The following is a 20,147-nucleotide window of genomic DNA, read 5'->3' as shown; positions in this document are numbered from 1 at the left end:
TTTGACATGTCCACACTGGAAGACAGTGTGACTTCAAGTGGAATAGGCTGCACAATATTGACTGGTTAAGGTATTTATTAGATAAACATTATACTTCCGGAGTCTCCCAAATAAATGTCTGATATTGTCTCAAGAAATTTTTTTTTTTTGCAAGACTCACTGTGATGGGCAAAGATGTTCAGAACATGTGCATGGGAAATGCAATGCAACAGAACTTTAGTATGTTTTAATTGTGCTGAGGTCATCCCAATGAATTTATAAAAGCAAATTAAATAAACAATTTCAGAGAGGCATATTTTTGAATAAAATTGAGCGCAATTGAGAAAAAATCCTCAAGGGTGTAAATATGCAAATTTTTCATCAATTTCCACACAAGTCAAAGAGGGTAACCATAAGAAATCACAGGCTGTGTGACTGTCGATATAAACATAACAAACTTTTAACCAACACTGGGTAAAATTTGCCTCAAAACTTTGCAAATGCAAATGTCGTTACCTTTTGAAAAAAACGTGAACAGGGTCATCCTTAGGAACTCTTGCTGGATGAAATTTTGTAAAATTTTCACATTTGATTCTCGGAATAATATTCAAGAAAATGACACTTTATTATGGCAATGAAATTCTTACATTTGGAATGAGAATCATTTCGATTTTTGTTATCATGATTTTAACCAGTGCCAGTTTTTTAATGTCAGTATTTCAATAGCTGCTGCATGTAAGAATGAGAGTAAGTACTAACAAAATTACTTTTTTCCAAAATAAACTCGTTTCAAATGAGATACATGGTACATAAAGTGGTGTTTCTAAACGTTTGGCCTGTAGGATGACTTCACTGAACAAAAACAAAACATTTTGCAAATCGTACGAGTGAGGGCGGCAATCTATTCTAAGCATAACCGTTTACAGAAAAGTCAAAGGTCATATTCAATCAACATCCGGCAGCAGGACTTGTCTCGTTGTCTCGAAAGCTGCTCTTCAAAAGCATGTAACATTGCTATAGAAGTACAAATATTTGCAATACATAAACAGGTGAGAAGACTCCATATTAACAATTACTAAGTTATGTTTTGTCCCTCGTTTTCGCTTTTCGCAGTCGCTGTCGTTCCGTGTTCGGCCGGTAGCGTTAGGGATCGTACATGTGGAGTGCACTCACCGGCAGATCGTCCATGTAGCCGACACGAACACGAAGTATCTGTTACCGGCTACCAAAAAGTATGAAAATTAGTAAAGAACGAGCTACAAAATCACAATCAGTTTTAAGTTGAAGGTAGAATAAGTCTGTGCCTTTGTATAAAATACTATAAAAATAGTAGAAAGTGAGCAACCAGCTGAAAGTTAGTCGAGGAGACCTTTACCGCATATCATTTGCATCTCATTGTCGGCTACATGGACTGTGTGCCCACTCAACCACGGGCGTGCTGTGGGCTGTGTAACTGTGAGTTTATGTTTACAGTCCTCAGGATACTAGTATACGTATGAGAACGTTGGAACGGAGCATTAACTCTACACTATTAAAATTACCCAGCCCACAGCATACCTGTGGCACTCACGAGCGCCTTTGGCAGCAGCTGCAACCCAAATACCTAGGCAAAACCTCGGCTCGATCTGCATTCTACTACAGTACTGCAGCTAATTTGGCATATGTGCATATGATATATGCATAGCCTCTGCACCATAGCTCGAGGTTAAATGGAAGTTTTGGCTGTCAGATGCGAAACCCGGTTTTGCCTTGTAGTACAAGTATGGACTCTGATTCCAGGCAAAACCTCAAAGTGTGAAACCTGAACAGGTGAACCGATTCAGTGACTATAATCATCATGAAGGAAGACAAACTTTTCATCATAGACGTTGTTTCTGATGGCATCTGTAGGAGCAGCTGCTATAGTTGTTACTTACTTTGAGCTAACATGTTATTCACCCCACTGTGGGGTGAATAGCCATTCTGTGTAAATTAGGTTTGGTTTGGTGTGATGGTTCATCATATACTGACGCCAACATTTTATGTCATTTTATTAAAGATACTTTGTAGTTACAACAAGAAGTTGGAGACTTGTAAGCAAGATGTCGGGTTCATGGAGTGCGTTTACAAATGAGTACGATCCACTAAAAGCTGGAAGTATTGATGGGACTGATACCATACCCCATGATAAAGCTGTTGAAAGAGCCATGAATGTAAGCCCTCAAGAGATTTTTTTCAGATAGTCTGTGTCAAGGTTTTTTGTCTCTAACAAAGTTAATCTCAAAATTGACAAAGAGCAATGCTATGATGTAATTCAAGAAGTGCAGAGAGTATTGATTACTAATCTAATGGCACTATGTGTGTGTTGAGGGAATTTGGTTATTGGCTCCTTTTGTGGCCCTATAATAGTTAACTGCCTCATTCAGCCATTGGGAGTGTTTGGCTAGAGGAAGCACAACCAATACCTTAAAACTTTTCCTGCCAAGTCCATATTTCACCACCAGGTCAAGATGGTTAAAATTAATGAAACATAACGTATCCCATAGGTTGTATTTTAACATAATACTGTACATTTGAAGGCTGTTGAAAACATAATACTGTAAAGTTGATTTTTTTGGACAAAAGATGCTATAACATACCAAGCCAATTGGGTGAAAATACGTCATGTTTTGGTCAATTCCGCTTTTTACTGACTTGGCTGATGGGGAAGTGATACAGTTATTACTGTCTTGCAGGAAAAGGGTTAAAACTGACGACACAAATGTCATTTCACTAATGACCATACCTCTTCAGTGTTATTGTAAAGGATGGTATAAGCAGGTAAATGTTACTGGGGTTACCCAGTCATTTTACTCTGGTTCCCATTGGTATGCCAATGCAATCAGATTAGGGGACAGCAGAAATATTACTGAGGTTCCCCAAATCATTCACCAATATTGCCCAACCTTAGCAAAAACACTGCCCTTGGAAACAAAAGTAATTGTAATCATTGACTGAATAGTGTTTAGGGATAATAAGCATTCATAAAGCGGTGTATGTTCCGTATATCTGATATATTGTCATATATTGTCATTTTCTATCACCGAGTCAGCTTATGTATTACATCTCTGTAATTAATAGGCTAAGTATAAACCCAACAAGGCTGTTACTGGTGACCCTTATCGGACCATCATAGTTGCAAGATTAAATCGAAAAACCGATGAAGATGCATTGATGAAGGTAAAGTATTATAGCTTTGTTTCTCAGATGAATGACTGCTCTGCTTAAAGCAGAAGTCAAGATTAATTACCAGTAACTCGGGGAGTTGTTAGCTGAGAGTTAAGGGTTGAATAGATAGTATAGTAGTGAGTTGCTGAAGACTCCATGAAGACCAGTTCAGCTTGTATCAACAGGTTTGTGTCACAACCTTGAAACCCCAGTAGCAGTAACTTGTAATGACTTTTTTCACCATTTTTGCTTTGTATGTCAACTACAGTTTCTTAACCTACTACCGAAAGCATTTTCAAACACCTATTATGTAGCTTGTCATCACAGAATCTATACATGTAGAATACACAGTTATTATTTACATTTGAATTCTAGTCCGGACCGGAAATCACTTGTCAACAATAACAATGCTGTCTACACACTCTGACAAGATCAACACTGTGTGTTTCTCAACATCCCTTTGGAGATGAACAAGAAAAAAGTAGACATTAAAAACAGAGATAGTTAAAAAAATATTCCAATGTTACAGCTAATGTCCCCTTTAACTGTCTCTTGTCATCTCACTATGTACATTTTGTACATATATTATAAGGTTATTCCCAAAATACTGGAATTTATGTCTGAGAACATCGTGCAGCAGAGGTATCGTCCAAGCCACATAGCGTCAAGGACAATACTGAAGAGTACAATGTACTCAGACATAAATCCTGGTATTTTGGGAATAACCTTATTATTGTACACCTTTTTGGTTCAATTTTACCTGGAAAAAGTCTAAATTAAAGCATTTTTTGGATGCCTGTTGCGCACTGCACTGAGCGATCGCAAGCAGACTGGGAATGCGTTGAGCACATCTGCAAAGTGCACAGAATGAAATTCCAAAACGCACATCATAGCGCACATGGTAGAAATCGCAGGACAGCAGCATAATTTCACTCAAATTCACAGGTTTTGGATTGACCATTCTTAACTTTGTGAAGTACTGAAAGTTTAGAAGTATATTTTTTGTTACAAATTTAAAATCATCGCTCCTTCTTCACGGCATTGACGTTGAAAGGTGTGTTGAGGTCAAAGTTTAAATAGCGTCCAATAACGCCTAAAGTTATTATACTCCACGTCAAAGTTATTGGACTCTGCGTCCTCTGATATTGAAACTTACTGTACGACTAAACTCCATAGGTTACAGACGCAGGTGTATAATAATATACAGTACTATAAATTTTACCTTTCACATAATGATCCTAAATGCTGTTCAAAGGATACTGTCACTGGTCACATGACATGATAGCACACCTGGATAATACTGGGCCAAATCTATATTATGATAGCAATGGAGTTTCCCTAGGGGGCCTTGCTATAGCTTATCAAATCAACTAGACCCCCTAGGCTTATGCTAATTTATAAAATTGTTCAGTGTGGACAAAGTCTTGTTCAGTCTTGCATGCATGGTTTATTCTGTTTCAAAAAAAATTATGCCAGTGATGTTCTGTTCAGACCAACCATTCCAGCTTATAAACACTTGAAATTGTTTTTGTAGTAATGGTGTGAATTTACCACAGGAAAGATTCTCTCAAACGGTTTGGTGTTCGCAGGCATGCATAGCATCACACTTAAGGATAGTTGATTGTAAGAAGAAATAACCACACTTTGTTTTGTAGTACACAATGAAGGAGTCGGCCGACAATAGTAACTTTTTTGTAGATTTACCATTCTTTCATGTTTTTCTTTTTTTTCTGCTTTCACAGCTGTTTTCAAAGTATGGCAAAATCAAAAACGTTCGGCTGATTCGAGATATCGTGACAGGCTTTTCTAAAGGCTATGCCTTCATTGAGTATTCAGATGAGTTGTCTGCTGACAGAGCTTATAGGAACAGTAACAGACAATTCTTGGATGAGAGAGAAATACTGGTAGATTTTGAGAGTGAACGAAAATTAAAAGGTTGGATTCCAAGAAGATTAGGTAACTTTACCTGATTTATCTATTGGTAATATTTTTATTGCTTCAGAGCAGTGTACCCTCTGTTACAACCACGGGAAGTCAGCACGGCAAAAATTGGAAGTGGCAGCCACCGTGCACACTACATTGTCATTATTTGCATAATAGTCACGTAACAAGCGTTTTCCAAAAATTTGTTTTTCCTCCCTTTAGCGAACACGCAGCACGGTTTCCGGTTGAAATTTATGCATTGACAAGCCTTAGTAATACCCTTCAAATTTGTGTCTGCAGTTCTTTCTGCCAGTCTCCATTCAAAATATATGGTGCAAGAATTACAATTCCTTGAAAAGCACCTTAGTCTAACACCTTTAATAGTGCATAACAAAAAACAAAAGCAAATAAAGGAAATCCCAGACAAGGATTTAAAGGGTACTGCCAAAGCTTGTCAATGCACAAATGTCAACGGGAAATTGTGCAGCGTGTAGATTTTTAAAGGGAGGAAACACCAATTTTTGAAGGTTTAGCAAAACGCTTGTCATGTGACCATTATGCAAATAATGACTATGTACTGTGCAAGAACGGATTTCCCAATATCAGGGCTTTCAGAAAATATATACTTTATTGGGGTTTGGGACTTCTAAAAGAGAGAAAAAAATAAAATCTGAAAGTGTCTATAAGGTATCTAGCTACCTTAAATGATGTTTGTCAAATACCTAACAAACTGTTTTCAGGATGATCAGAGCAGAACAAATTCATCTTGAATTTGGTGTTCACCGGACAATTAGATCATTGTTTGTTTTGCATTTCAATATCTTACTCAAGAAATCAAACATACTTATTCATACCCAAAATGCATTGTTAATTTTGCACTTTCCTCTCAATGCAGGAGGAGGCTTTGGCGGGCGGAAGGAATCTGGACAATTGAGGTTTGGTGGCCGGGATAGACCCTTCAAGGCACCCATATCCGCAATGCCCGATGATATTCCCATTGAAAGAAACCTGGAAAGATACCGGGAAAGAAACAAATGGCGTGATAGAGACAGAGGGAGTGATAGAGATAGAGACAGAGACAGAGAAAGAGAAAGAGACAGAGACAGAGATGGCGAAAGAGGAAGTGACAGAGGTAGAGATAGAGACAGAGATGGAGACAGAGGTAGAGACAGAGATAGAGAAAGAGATCGAGATAGAGACAGAGAAAAAGACAGAGATACTGAAAGAGAAAGGGAGAGAAGAACAGAGAGCAACAGGATGAGTGATGATGAAGGTGACAAAAATATTGACTCTGAAGGAGATGAAGAAAAGAGAAAGGAAAGTGAGAAATACAGGGACAGACACAGAGATAAATACAGTGGAAGACACAGAGACAAACACCGGGAGAGGGATTCTGGGGACAAATCTAGAGAGAGAGGCAAAGATAGAGATTCTGAGGGAGAGAGATACCCTGACAGAGACCAACAAGAAACAAAACAGGAAGATGATTTAGATGAAGGAGAAGTGGTGGACAGTGATGAACTTAGCCGAGAAGATGAGAAAGAAGAATATTATGAAGATAGGGACAGAAAGAGTGATTATGATAGTTACAAAGACAGAGACAGTGATGGAGAGAAAGAGAGAGATAGAAGGAGAAGTAGACATCACAAGAAGAGAAAAAAACATAAAAAGAGACGGAGTGAGAAGACATGAAGTGAGACATTATTGTAGATGGTCTGTCATACATGAATCAGTTACCCTTTACTGTGTATTGTCTTGTCAAGAAGCTGGTGATGTACTGGGATTATTTTTTGTCTTTGTTTTAAAGTACTGCAATTTTAAGGTAGAACGCACCTCAAGGACAGATATTCAGACTCTCAAACTTTTACATTTCTTGTCTGATGTACAACTTGTTAGGGTTCATTTTAAAGCTCTTGGTGTAAGAAAACTTTTCAACGGCTTAGTTTTTCGAAATTTGAAAATTTTATTTCTCTCCATAGAGTTACAGGGATTGTGGCCATTTTGAATTTTAATATCAATAAATCTTGGGTAATTTGTTCCTCTAGTACAAAAATTTGCACGATGACCCCCAATTTTTATTCTTGATTTTGAAAGAGAATGTTTGAAAGATTCCATAAGAAAAGTTTGAACAATAGTTTGTTTTTCACTTTCGAGGTGCGTACTACCTTAATTATTTTTGACAACTTGATGTAGCACCGTTGTCCAGTTCTGTACTCATTAGCATAGGAATTCAGTTATGCTGACACAAGACTGATTTGATATGTGTGAATAGGTTGCAAGATGAAATGGACACTGATAATGGCTGGATGAAAGACAACTGGCTTAAAACTATGACAGTCATGGCAATCCATTGATATTGCTTGTAAGGATTTGCATATGAAATGCCCTCCAATGATACAACAGCACAGTTCATGGTTCATGAATTTTTAGCTGTCTGTGTGCCATACATATTTTAGGCCAATACATGTTTTACCATAGACCCTAAATCGTTTTACATTGATCTTGACTCGTTATTGGTTTATTTGTATATTCAAACAATGCTAATCTATTACTTGTATACACTGGGCACAAAACGAATGAATTATGTAGGAAATCGAGCAGAATATGGTTTCTCATGTTCATAGTATGCATAGAAGTAATCAAAATATTGCCAAACTCCAGCTGTGCAAATGTCAACACAAAAGGCAGATTGTTTTGTCTTCTTTTGCTAGTGTAAGATATTTGTGCAATGTGTCATGTTCAATCGCAGTAATTATATTTTCTGATTTAAAGTGACAATCTTCAATCCCAGGTTAATCATTTGTTCTTGTTGACCTCGACTGTTTACATAGTCTAAGTCCTCCCCTTAAAGTTGTTCTCCCCTTAAAGTTGTATCCAGCAGATCAATTTATCCAAAGGTAAAGCTAATAGCCAGCTTACCCCTCCAACCATTCACCCCTGTTCCTCTTTGTAAAGTTCCTATGTTTCCATAGTGAGCAATATGATGGGGCCAAACCATTGTGTGAAGAAAGGGCAGAGATAGACTGGGTTTGCAATTATTACAGCTAAGACTGCCAGGTGTATTACCATAGACCACTCTTTACTAGACTGAAAGATCATTTACTCGAGGGCGCTCTATACGCTCCCCCTCTTAGAGGAGGGGAGTGTAGAGAGCGTTCTCAAGCAACGGATGTTTCAGTCTAACTCTCTACCGTCAATGATATTACTGTAGATGACGGAAATATGCTATTTTGATATTACAATATCAAATCCATTTCTTTGCCAATCATCCTGTGCAACATTCTGCATTCTGAGTTGAAGACAGAAATAAAGAAAATGTGACAAATCAAACTACAATACAATGGTCGACTTTTTATTCATGGAAGATTAAGTACACAGTAAAATTGTCTTTCATGTTGATTGAAAATGCATACCAACAAATCTTGGCAAAAAAATTCTTGCATTATGCCAATCAAGAAATACTGTTTGTAATTTCAAAAATTTTATAAAATGTGATCTGTGAATAATTTCATGGTAAATCATTGGACAGGATCTCAGAAAATACAACTCCCATGATGCAAGATTATTTGTATTTGAAAGAAACGCAAAGGACATGTTTATGCTCATCAAATGATAATTTAGAAACTCTCAAAGATAAAAGAGCAAATCTGATAGTATATGACACCATATAAGAAGAATTCAAATACAATAAACTCTTTGTTTAACACTTTTTTTCTCCCAGTCACAAGCTGTTGTGTTTCTTATTATAAAAAGTAGACACTCGGAATTTGGCATTCACGTCTTGTGTATGGAGTGATATTCTCAGCTATTGCATGGATTGGTTGCAGTCAATTTATTTCCTACTTCCGTTAAAATTAGACGTCCTCACACAATAGTATATCATAATTCTGTTGTCTCAATAAAATGAAGCACGCTTACTATAGCCTGGAATGGTAATAAATCTTTGTAGAATTATTTAACCTGTGACTGTTTTAAAGCAAGTGTTTTGTCCAGAGGAGACCATACTGTACAGTTCTAAAGCAAGTATAACAATCTGTTGTGATTTTTTCTCCCTCATCTACAAGATAACAATAACCGAAAGAAAGAAGATATCTGGAGCTATCTGTAGTTACACTACCTGCCAGAAACAAATGAAACTGATAAATGAACAAATCTTTCTGGATACATCAAAGGTATAAGACAATCATGTTAACAAAAACATGGTAGTCCGCTTTTTGGGGGGTTCGGCACATATCAGGCCCCCAAGGTATACAAAACATTGCAGTTTTTATAGTAATGTATGAATATATAAATACTACAATATTGCAGGATTTAATTTCCGTAATTCTTTTTGCGATGCAGTCATTCGGTTTCTAATTCACTTTATGTTCACTTGTCTATGAACAGCAGTTATGTTTTGAGATCGGTATGTCTTCATACAGAATCAACATGAACGATTGTCAACAGAAGATTAATGTAGCTGTCATATTTTTGGTCAAAAACATACTTAGGCACACATTTAGAAAACTCTAGCAAATTTTGACGGAGTCTTTCACACAATGAGAGAAACCGTCAGTAATTTTAACCAATAGGTCTGGTGGTGGTGGTGTCAGTATTGTAATCAATTATGTTTACATTGATTATTTGCTTGCTTCTAGAAATGATACGCGTGTCCGATCAATCTTGTCACCTACATCATTTTACGAGATGTATAACTTCCAAAGGATATGCAAGTTATTTATTAATTACTTAATATTAACCTGCAGATGTTTCAAAGACTTCACCGAATATCGCATTGGCGACGGTCACGGTGAGTGTGCTGTAAAGCGCGCCACCAAGTGGTCAAGTGAAATGCTGCCAGTACAGAGGCAAAACCAGACCCTAAACGGTAAAACGAATCTCTTTGATAGCTAACGCTAAAATTGACTGCTGATATGCAGATGTTCTTGAGTAGTTTTGGTGACGTTTTTGTCAAAACTAGGTTTCTACATAATATGTTCAAAATTGGCAATAAAAGTGATGACGTGAAGAGGTATAAACATTTGCTATAGTGCCACTGTGGACACTGTACTCAAAACACATCAAACTGAACAGCAAACGCGCCCATTCTGAATATAGCAATAAACTTTTCCCCTCACTAATTTGAGAAGTTGTCAGCAACAATACTTTCACGATATGTTGGTAGAAACCATTTCTCACTCGTGACTCAGATTGTTCAAACAAAGAAATACGCATACAGTTGTTGGGATAAGAAAATCAAAGTATTACGTACGTTGCAGCAGAACCATTGCATTCGCAAAAGAATACGATAAAAATGTGTTCACGAAACTCTTACTAGCCAACGCATTTTGTATATTGTTGCTGCAGGACGGAGCTAAAGAGACTATAAAGCTGGCAAATAACTTACAATTATAAAAATAACAACTAACAATGCCATTCGTAAGGTGCTTATAGAAACCACACTTTTCTAAATTTTGTCACTGGGCGTTGAATACTAACATCACCCGTTAAAAGGCAGACAAATTGTTGCCTGTATTTTGAAAATTCAACTTCAAAATCCTCTTAGTGGCCAGAAGCATAATCCAAATTGGTTATTTCGGGCTGTCTTAACATGTCGCAAGAATACATCAACAAGATTTCTGGTTTTGCGGACTGAAACTTCGATTATTTTGACATTGCTTTCTGTTTAACTTGTACTGTGTAGATGAATATCTGACTGCGATAATTATTGAGGATACTCCACGCTACACAAATAATATGTGTAGTTACGATCTATAGGACAGAAGCGAACGGTTGAGGGCGCTGTTGAGGTAGAAGATCTACGAGACTTGCTTAAAAAGACTTGCTAAAATACATAGACAAAAAGAAACACATGAAATAATTAACGTTAAAATGGCAAGAATCCACAATGATATATTTAGCTGTCTTGTCACCTTATGGAAGGTGTGAGTTATAAAACACTCAAGTTTAAAAACACTCGGTCGATTTCTATCGACGTGAGAACTGCATGTGATTGGGAACGGGTAGTAAAATGATCAGCGTATTCACATCGATGCATCTTGCTATTCACAAAGTCCGATAGCGTCGTCCAAAAAACGAAAGCCACCACTTCAGCAAAGATCAGGGACACATACTTTTGTATTGGTCCGTTTCGTCAGCATGACGGCAATAAAAGTACGGATCATTAGCTGAGAAATACGGTGTTTATAGGTGGCAAGGACGAGGCGTGATCTGTGGTCGCTGGCGGCGGGCCAGGATTCGTTTGCATATGATCCAAATCACCCTCCGGATTAAAGATACTGTTCAGTCCCATGTTTATCAGTTCATCGGTACCTAGATTTCCCTCCGCTGTACGTCCACTGGAAGTTGTCGCCGAAACACCTTGCGGATGCTGGCCTGTAAAATTAGAGTTTTAATAAAATATTTAAAAAACACGCAACATACGCTCAGTTATGTTTATGCGCACTGTGATGCTAGACGAAACATTCAGAGTACGTAATATCAAGTTGATAATATTGTGTATGGTAGATTATTCGGTTGTTGACAAACACGGGTTGATTTGATTTGATGTAACATATCGTTCGATTTTATTGGCTAACCTTTCTAATTGATGTACCGAGTCTGATAACTGACATATATATCTGACTTTGACGTAAACCTGCGTAATTACAGATAGTTTTCCAAATAGAGGAAGTGTTTTTGACATTTGATATATGTAGCCTTAATAAAGTCATCTTGTACAAAAATGGACAGAACAGATTTTTTCTGGGCGAACATCTGTACAGTGGCTGATAAGTCACACATCACCAACGTCGCGACAGAAATTCGACAAGCTTGTGGCAGGAGAACAGAAAGTTGGGCGAAGATCATAGGACAGATTAATTGGAATTTTTAAAGTGGACAAAAGCCTTAAATTATTATTACATTTTCAATATTTTGGTTCGATAAAAAGGGCATTTTCCGCTTCCCTGACTATACTGAAATATAGAATATTAGCCAGGCAAATCCATCGCATTTCGTGCTTCATGCAATGTTATCGTTGACAAATGAGTGCTAGTCTTTACTTAACTTACGCTGTCAACAATACTATTAGACCAAGGTCACCTCCACATAGGAGTGACAGTGGGCAGACATCACACAAATGCAGGTTATGTTTAATTTTTGAACACAAAGATTTTCAACATGGTTTTAGAGTAGAATAAATCAATTCAAAGAGACGAGAAAAAATGGGAAATACACAAAAAGATAATTCACACGCGAACTAGTAATCAAACTTTCCCTTTTTACTGCAATGTCTTCATGGTATTGGTACTATGGAAAGGCATCCTAAAATAAAGGATACAAGCTACGATTTTTGTTTAAGAACAAGAAAACATCGCCAGTATATCTTTTGAAGACTTTTATAAAATAACACCAATGTACATTGTTGAAAACATTCAGACTACAAAGTATAAATATATGCATTTCATCCTCTCTCTCTGTCTCTCTCTCTCTCTCTCTCTCTCTCTCTCTCTCTCTCTCTCTCTCTCTCTCTGTTTATTGAACAAATGGACAGACAAGATATTCTCATCTCGATCACAACTCAAGGTCAATACAAAATCGTCATAGTCTTTCCTTTTCTTACCTACTGGACTGTGACATGTCGATGACGACCTGGGACCGTAGAGGGCAGGACCGGCATCTTTCGGCGGCGTACGCCTGGTTGGTCTGTCCAACAGATGAAGTGGATCGGTAGTCTCGTTGTAATGTCCCGGATCTACACGTCCTCCATGGGCGCTACTTATGACAGACACATGTTCTACGTGCTCAGCTTTGCTTTGTGGAGGATAGCTGCTGTAATAACCTGTAAGAAAAAAAGGCGATGGGGAGCTGCGTTGAATATCAGCCAATTTTCTACACAAGATCGTTTTGCTCGGCCGCATTGTTGTGAAAGTAACACTGAAGTGGCTTACTAGGACTTCTTGGAGCAATTTCTCCCATAGGTGGTTGTGTAATACTCGCTGTCCTTTGGCGCGTGGTATACGGTTAAAGATTTGGTGTAAAATGTCTTGTACATTATGGTTTCCAAATGAGGTCTACCACTCTTCAGTTTTTATGATCTATGTGACTTTGTCCCAAAAACTATTATTTACCATTCTCGCGTGTAACATCTTCATCCCTTGGTCGTTGAACTTTGCCACTCTGGCGTTGCAGGCGACTCGCCCAATTATGGCAACACTTGATTTTGATCGCTTGCGTATAAGTGTTCCTCTTGGTCTAAATATGTAACTGCTGTCTTGCTTTAAAATGATCCAAATGCTGCTATGGATTTATGTCTCACATCGCTAAAACATTTTATGGTAACCCCCCCCCCCCATCCAAGGAATGAAATGTTCCATCCACGCAGACACTAACGTAGTACATCGGTTTCTTCCATGAGGCTGTATCGTTATGCCAGAAAGTCATATGATCCAATATATTGGTGAAGAACAAGAGCCTTGGTCACCTGCACGATAACAGTTTCAGTAGGTTACCGAGACTGTTCTGCGGGGCTCTCATCCGGGGGGGGGGGGGGGGGGGGGGAGGAGATGAAAGCCCCGCAGAGCAGTCTGGGTCGCCGAGACTAGCACGATACAGACTCAGAAAATTTCCTGAAATTCTCCGTTTCATCAACATGTCGACTTCTTTGGTCATTGGCCAATCTCGCATTGGACACGCGCAATGCAGTCCGACTTTTAACTATATAAGCTTTAAGCATCAAACCTCGAATCTCATGATAAAACACAAGTCTCATCCCATCATAGATGACAAATTACAGGCTATCAACAATCCAATTATACCATAGATCATTTGACTGAAAGAATTTGCTTTAAATACCACTGAATCTTCATATATTTATTTGTATCAATACATAATACTTCACATATGTGTAATTGTTGGCGTACCTAATTGTGTTCGGTCATAAGCCAAAACATATACTTTTACGAGTTTATTCGTTTCAATAATTAAGCTTAAACACTAAATATCTGCATATTGACTAACCATCAATGACACACTTACCGGACGAACTTGACTGATAGCCGTTGTAGTTGGATGGCGCGTTGCCGACGATGTTGAATGCACTGCCGGGTGTAGCACTACTCTGGCTGTGGATGACACTGCTACCTGGCGAATGCGATGTGGGTGGGTACGCACAGCTGTTGTAGTAACTGTCGTCTCTGTACGATGGCTCGCTGTAGCTGTACGGCGACTCGGAGTCTTTCATGTGGTACGGGCTCGAGTAGGTGGCGTGTGGGCGGAGTGGTGAGGCAGCGTATGGAGGGTTAGAATAAGAGTAAGAAGATGGATAGGTATCGTTGGGTTGAGCTGGAATGTAAGAATAGGGTATGCCACTTGCATGAGGAGCCACTATGGATGGATTCGCACCGTTACTTGACATGATAGGATAACCGCGTTGGTTTATGACCGGGTTACGGATTGGGTTAATGACAATGGGCGAGATGGGTGGCGTAAGCATGTTTGGTCTTCCACTTGAAGTCTGTGAATAGGGCTGGCTGTGTGGATGATATGGGACAGCAAATGTGGAGTCGCGGTCTGTCGGAGCGGCATACGGCAGCGGGTACGTTGAAACCCCGGTAGGACCGTACTGAGGCTGTGATAAGTCCACAATGTTAGCGTCTTCACGTTTGACAGATGAAGACGAGGATGAAACCTGTATTTGATTAGCTGTCGAGTGAGCGGTCATCCGTCCCGGGGTGACATTGCGATTAGCTAAGAAACATGTCCCGGGCTGAGTTGAACGATTTCTCGGTTGGTTAGTGGGATCTGTAAAAGAAGTTGAATGGAGTTTGCTTGCATCTGTAATTAAGCAGAACACCACTTCAGATCAACTCAAATTAATATATCAATGAACAGTTAAATTCTAAGCAATACCAGCCCACCAGTATTATCTTACTCACCTTATTCGCTAGGTTATGTATTACGTATGCAGTAATTTATGCGCCAAAGTTTCAACACCGCTACTAAGAACAACAGCAACTAACTACAACACCACCACCGCAAACAACATGAAAACACTGTGCTGTATTTTACATTGAAATTGCACATATATATATAATAAACATATTATTTATTTTCACAAAAAGTTGCTAAGTGACATCTTACCCGTCATTTTCATATGTTTCTCCAATAAATTCTGTAGTTCGTTGTCCTTGTCATTGTTGAACTGTGACTCCACTGCCAGCAAAATATACTCGTCTAGTAACATGCGAATGAGATGGAACGAACCTACAGAAATACAATGGAGGTAAAAAATTGTGCTCAAGACATCTTGAACAAGACACAATTTATCGTCATCAGTCTGAAATCAGAGATTGATGTATAGCGGTCTCTCATACCCTGACAGGTGCTACTTTGTATTTTATGATGGCAGATCAGACCAATGACAGACATGTACACAGTTGTGACAAATGACATATTTCGTACTCTCTCATCATGACATGTTGGGCTGAAATATTACAGTTCTCATATTTCACGCTTGGAAATATATACTCGACAAGCTCAACAAGTTGAGTCTTGACTCATGATGAACACATCCAAATGCTTTGGAAGTTCGGACTGTTTGCCCAGGGCACAAAGTAAAATGTGACGTGATACAAAAACAAAGATTTCTCACACAATTTTGTCAATGTCGATGTAGATAATGGCATTGAAATAATTTTAGACTCATACATCGATTAATTGGATCAAATAAATCAATCTCCGGATAAATAGTTCTGCATAAGACCAAGTTTCCATCGATATTTTTTTCTCTCGATAGCACAACTGTTAGAGTTTGTCAATAATTAATGTATTCTAACCAACTCACCAAAGCTCTGCGCATTGTTCAGGGTCAAAGCGTGCATCACTCGTGCACCAAAGAACGACCATTTCAACAGAAAATCTTGCGCTCTCTTCTTCATCGATCGACCATTCTGTTTGCTCGGCTTAAAAATAACAAAATGCCGCAAATTTAGAGAAAAAGTTCAATTTCAGAACGAAATACATATTTAAATTCCCCTTTGAAGCTTGTTATAAATTACCCTTCGATATATATGGCCTTCTGGCGCCGACGTCGATACACTATTTGTTGTCATAGTCTTGGTGACAAGATGGCCGCCGGACAAAATGGCGCCAAGGTAAGTCTGAAGGTTATGTTGTATGAATTTTTAGAAGCTTCGGCTGGGCATAGATTACAAATGACTTTAATGAATGACGCGTTCAATTTATGAATCTGGTGAAAATAAATCAAAAATCGCTAAAAAGTCACAATATAATAATCGACATCATGATATGACGTCATAAGTGGGATAACATCATGGAAACATACAAGATTTTAATGCACTTTTCAGGTATCTTTAAACTTAGTTTCAGACCAATATCCAATTTTGATGTTAGGCACCATGTGATCAGAGTACGAGTAGACTTGATTAGACCTATGACGAACGTTAATGAAAATGCCAAAACATCATTTTCAGTGAGTTCAATATTCTCGCCCATTGATTATCGGTAAATCAAAACCACGAATGTTGAAAAAAACAAGGTATTAGATATATATCAGGATAGTAATGATTGATGCAATTAATGACAATGTTTAAAGCTAAAAAAATGATCGATAGTTCTTATTGTGTCGACGAGTAATCGAAACTAAAAAAAAAAGAAAACAATAAACCTGGATCAACTCGACTTCATTTGAAGGCTACTTTAAATTCGTTAATTCCTTTCTGAAACAACAAACGAGAATGCAAATTACCTTGATCACTTTGGTTTCAACGACTTGGTCCAGCCATTCGGTGAAAGCTTCGACGGTTGCTTGCTTCTTGAGAAGTTCTTTGAATTCCTTCAGTACTGAAACGGTGGTACACGCTTCGTTTTAAAGAAATAGCCGATAAAAGGCAACATAAGCGAGGGCTAGCAATAATATTAGTGCGGCAACAGAAATGCAAAATGCGGCGAGATGACAAGCAATAAAAAAGTTACAACTGTCGATGAATTAAGGCCAGGATGGTAATCTCTCTCTCTCTCTCTCTCTCTCTCTCTCTCTCTCTCTCTCTCACACACACACACACACACACACACACACAGAAAATAATCAATCATAAGCGATGCGAGCGAAAAAACCAGTGCAGGGTAAAGTTTACGTGGGTATTCTTGTCATTATTGTTACGAAGCACTAAGAGTACATGGTGTATTAGATAAAGAGCAGGCTAGACTTCCAGTGACAACAATGTGTCGTCTGATTACAAAGATCTAAATTACACTGCGCATGACAATTGATTACCATAGTTACTCTTACGTTCTGTATTCATGTCTGCATCTTGGTCGACTTCGTGAGCCGATGAAATCAGTGCCTGTGTACCGATACTGTGTGCATCTATTTTATCAATGTCGCCTATCATCTGGTCCACAAGTTGTTGGTCAAACAGGACAGGCCTTGATGTCTAATAAAGAACAGAACACATGTGAAACCATCTTTGAGCTGAGCATATTCTTACAAGTGCCAATAGTTTTTCAATATCATGTGGAGTGAAAACGATGATACTTGTTTCAATCGGTTCATTGTACCCCAACCCCCACCCAGTTCGATTCATGGACCATCTGTAGTTTCAATAAGAAACTTCGAATGATGTCACAAAAAATCTGTTTCCCTTCTATCTATGATAGCTTAGGTATGTAGGTATTACAAACAGCTGTACTGAATAGTTTAGTATATCTGGCCTAAAACTTGAACGCGAACGCTACTTTCAATTCAAGAAATGTGGGCTGAATACCTGAGTCAAATGCAGAAAGGATGTCTGCCTCTTCAAAGCCTGTACAAAACGACGAGCGATGGGCAGTTTGGCCTCGGTGAGTTCATCGGGCAAGTTTTCCAACGACGCCGATACCCAATGCTCCCAATGCTTGGCGAAATTACGAATGTCGGCTAATAAACTGGAAGAGAGAGAGAGAGAGAGAGAGAGAGAGAGAGAGAGAGAGAGAGAGAGAGAGAGAGAGAGAGAGAGAGAGAGAGAGAGAGTAAATATGAACATCTCACAGTAAAATCAGATCCGGATAGTATTGATAAATTGTGTGTGTAGTACCGATGACTTGGGGCTTCAGTTCACAAATTATCCATTGCCCTATTGAACTCATCGCTGAAATGAGCACTGTACAAACAGCACATAAACTTGACAGTCTCAAATTGATGTACAGCATGCAAATAACGCCCCTTACATCAGTGCACACCAAAGTCATCTCCCATACCGATGGCGTCCCTTTACAGACCAAAGTATCCAAATACCCCAATTGACTCGATCAAAATACGAAAGTATGTATAAATGTCTTAAAATCTTTGAAACTTTCGACCCCCTGTGTGTGTGTGTGTGGGGGGGGGGTGATTCCGGGTTTTTCACATTGTGCAGTCTGCACGACTTGGTTAGGTTTGTGTAGTATGGTCTTGAGGGCTTGCCCCTACCCGAAAAAACACCCTTGGCTAGCAAACCTTTTAGTTTTCATGTACAGATATATAGACACATATAGACATACAGACAGACATATACATACAGACAGTCAGACAGACAGACGCACTCACGCACAGACAAACACTGCAGGCACGCACACACGTATGCGCACACATACATACATACATACATACATACATACATACATACATACATACATACATACATACATACATACATACATACATACATACATACATACATACATACATACATACATACATACATACATACATACATACATACATACATACATACAAGAAGTGAAAGCGAAAAGCACTAGCTGATAATGTCTAAAATTGAGCAGCCCCACAACCTTTATGGAAAACTTTCAAGATTTATGAATTTGAACATAAATTTGCAATATATTTTGTCAATGTCAATTATATTTCTGAAAAGAGTTTCTGTAAACCGAAGACTAAATCCATCAAACCATGACTAATGGCCTTCTATATATACGAACATATTAGTCTCCTTTTCCAACGGATGTTTGTGTCTTTCAAGATTTTATAAATGGCGCGGAAATACACAATAAATTCATTGCAGTTGAACACGTCATTACTCTGCATATCGTCGTCTGCTGTCTTCACCCTTGAGAGTACACAGATTTCTACAAGGGTTTCTACAAGGGACTGGACACAATGTATTTGCATTTTGCTTGATATTTTTAAGGTAAAATATTGCTGGTAATAAAAATCAAAACATTATGAGAATCGAACTAATTACAATGAAAGATTATTATAAATCAAACAAGAGTGAGTTTCCGGGAGGGCAAACATGCAATAAGTACACACACCGTATGGGCCCTATATGCTATCAATTCCGACTTGCCATTAGCCGACTAAAATGTTGAAAGTATGTCAACACAATAAAATATGTTTATCCTCCTTGATAATGTGCCTTTCTTGCGGACGTCATAAATTATGGAAGTAGTTCAACCGACAGCTTTTTTTCCCTTTGGGGTGCACGCCAAACCTCAGCGAGAAAATAAAAAGTTGACCCGCTCGCCCACGCTCTGAATTGTGTCAATTCGGCAGCATGAGATAATATGGGTAAGAACGTGTACCCTACAGCGCCCTCACACTTGACGAAATCGCAACAACATAATAGTATACATTGCAATATTATATCTAGAAAACAATGTTCACTTTATATTAGAATGACGCAGCTCGTTCCCCCCCCCCCACAACACTGTAGAGCTTATTGTGACTACAACATTTTACATATAAACTGTGGTATCTCGAGAAAAACCGACTTTCGCGCCAAAGAAAATCTTAGGTGTCGAAATGTCGCACATTTACCTACGAATGGGGTAGTAATGCACCTTGTTTTTAAAGATTAAAAGAAATTGTTTTCGATAGAAAAGTTAGAAAACAATCCTCGACACAGGTAAACAGAGCTGTACTTGCTTATTTGTAATATAGAAAAAACGAATACGAAAGCGGTGAATATTCGTTTCTGTTCGTAATACAGAAAAAAGGAGTAGTTACCATTTTACAATGGGATTATCAATGAGATTATCAATGGGATTATCAGTGGGATCATCGATGGGATCATCAATAA

General features: G+C 38.4%; 2 protein-coding genes across 5 annotated transcripts in view; one reads left to right on the top strand and one right to left on the bottom strand.

The window, feature by feature from the left end:
- The first annotated feature begins 908 nt into the window (after positions 1 to 908).
- LOC139139944 (U11/U12 small nuclear ribonucleoprotein 35 kDa protein-like) lies at positions 909 to 8,808 on the top strand. The gene is made up of 5 exons (XM_070708909.1): positions 909 to 1,028; positions 2,018 to 2,171; positions 3,079 to 3,177; positions 4,908 to 5,121; positions 5,984 to 8,808. Exons 2-5 carry the CDS (start codon positions 2,061 to 2,063, stop codon positions 6,778 to 6,780), a joined length of 1,221 nt encoding a protein of 406 aa, XP_070565010.1. The 5' UTR covers positions 909 to 1,028; positions 2,018 to 2,060; the 3' UTR covers positions 6,781 to 8,808.
- LOC139139943 (DNA-binding protein RFX6-like) overlaps positions 8,420 to 20,147 on the bottom strand; it is a 37,410-nt gene continuing 25,682 nt past the window's right edge. Inside the window, exons 10-17 of one of the 4 annotated variants that reach the window (XM_070708906.1) lie at positions 17,856 to 18,015; positions 17,381 to 17,525; positions 16,838 to 16,932; positions 15,914 to 16,031; positions 15,211 to 15,333; positions 14,107 to 14,904; positions 12,692 to 12,910; positions 8,420 to 11,463 (exon numbers count right to left, since the gene is read on the bottom strand). In XM_070708906.1, the coding sequence (XP_070565007.1) occupies positions 11,252 to 11,463; positions 12,692 to 12,910; positions 14,107 to 14,904; positions 15,211 to 15,333; positions 15,914 to 16,031; positions 16,838 to 16,932; positions 17,381 to 17,525; positions 17,856 to 18,015 (1,870 nt within the window). In that variant the 3' untranslated portion in view covers positions 8,420 to 11,251. Of the gene's footprint in view, positions 11,464 to 12,691; positions 12,911 to 14,106; positions 14,905 to 15,210; positions 15,334 to 15,913; positions 16,032 to 16,837; positions 16,951 to 17,380; positions 17,526 to 17,855; positions 18,016 to 20,147 lie in introns of all 4 variants that reach the window. The other 3 variants (XM_070708908.1, XM_070708907.1, XM_070708905.1) reach the window with 3 other exon arrangements.

The sequence above is a fragment of the Ptychodera flava genome, chromosome 9 (assembly GCF_041260155.1).
Source record: "Ptychodera flava strain L36383 chromosome 9, AS_Pfla_20210202, whole genome shotgun sequence".
Classification (NCBI taxonomy): domain Eukaryota; kingdom Metazoa; phylum Hemichordata; class Enteropneusta; family Ptychoderidae; genus Ptychodera; species Ptychodera flava.
The sequence above is the reverse complement of the archived record's forward strand: the minus strand, read 5'-3'. Positions and strand labels throughout refer to the sequence as shown.

Bases quoted from the DNA above. Each gene is read 5' to 3' on its own strand.
- LOC139139944 (XM_070708909.1), top strand. From the start codon at position 2,061: ATGTCGGGTTCATGGAGTGCGTTTACAAATGAGTACGATCCACTAAAA. The intron at 2,172-3,078 runs GTAAGCCCTCAA...TGTAATTAATAG, and splicing joins CTGTTGAAAGAGCCATGAAT to GCTAAGTATAAACCCAACAA. The intron at 3,178-4,907 runs GTAAAGTATTAT...CTGCTTTCACAG, and splicing joins ATGAAGATGCATTGATGAAG to CTGTTTTCAAAGTATGGCAA.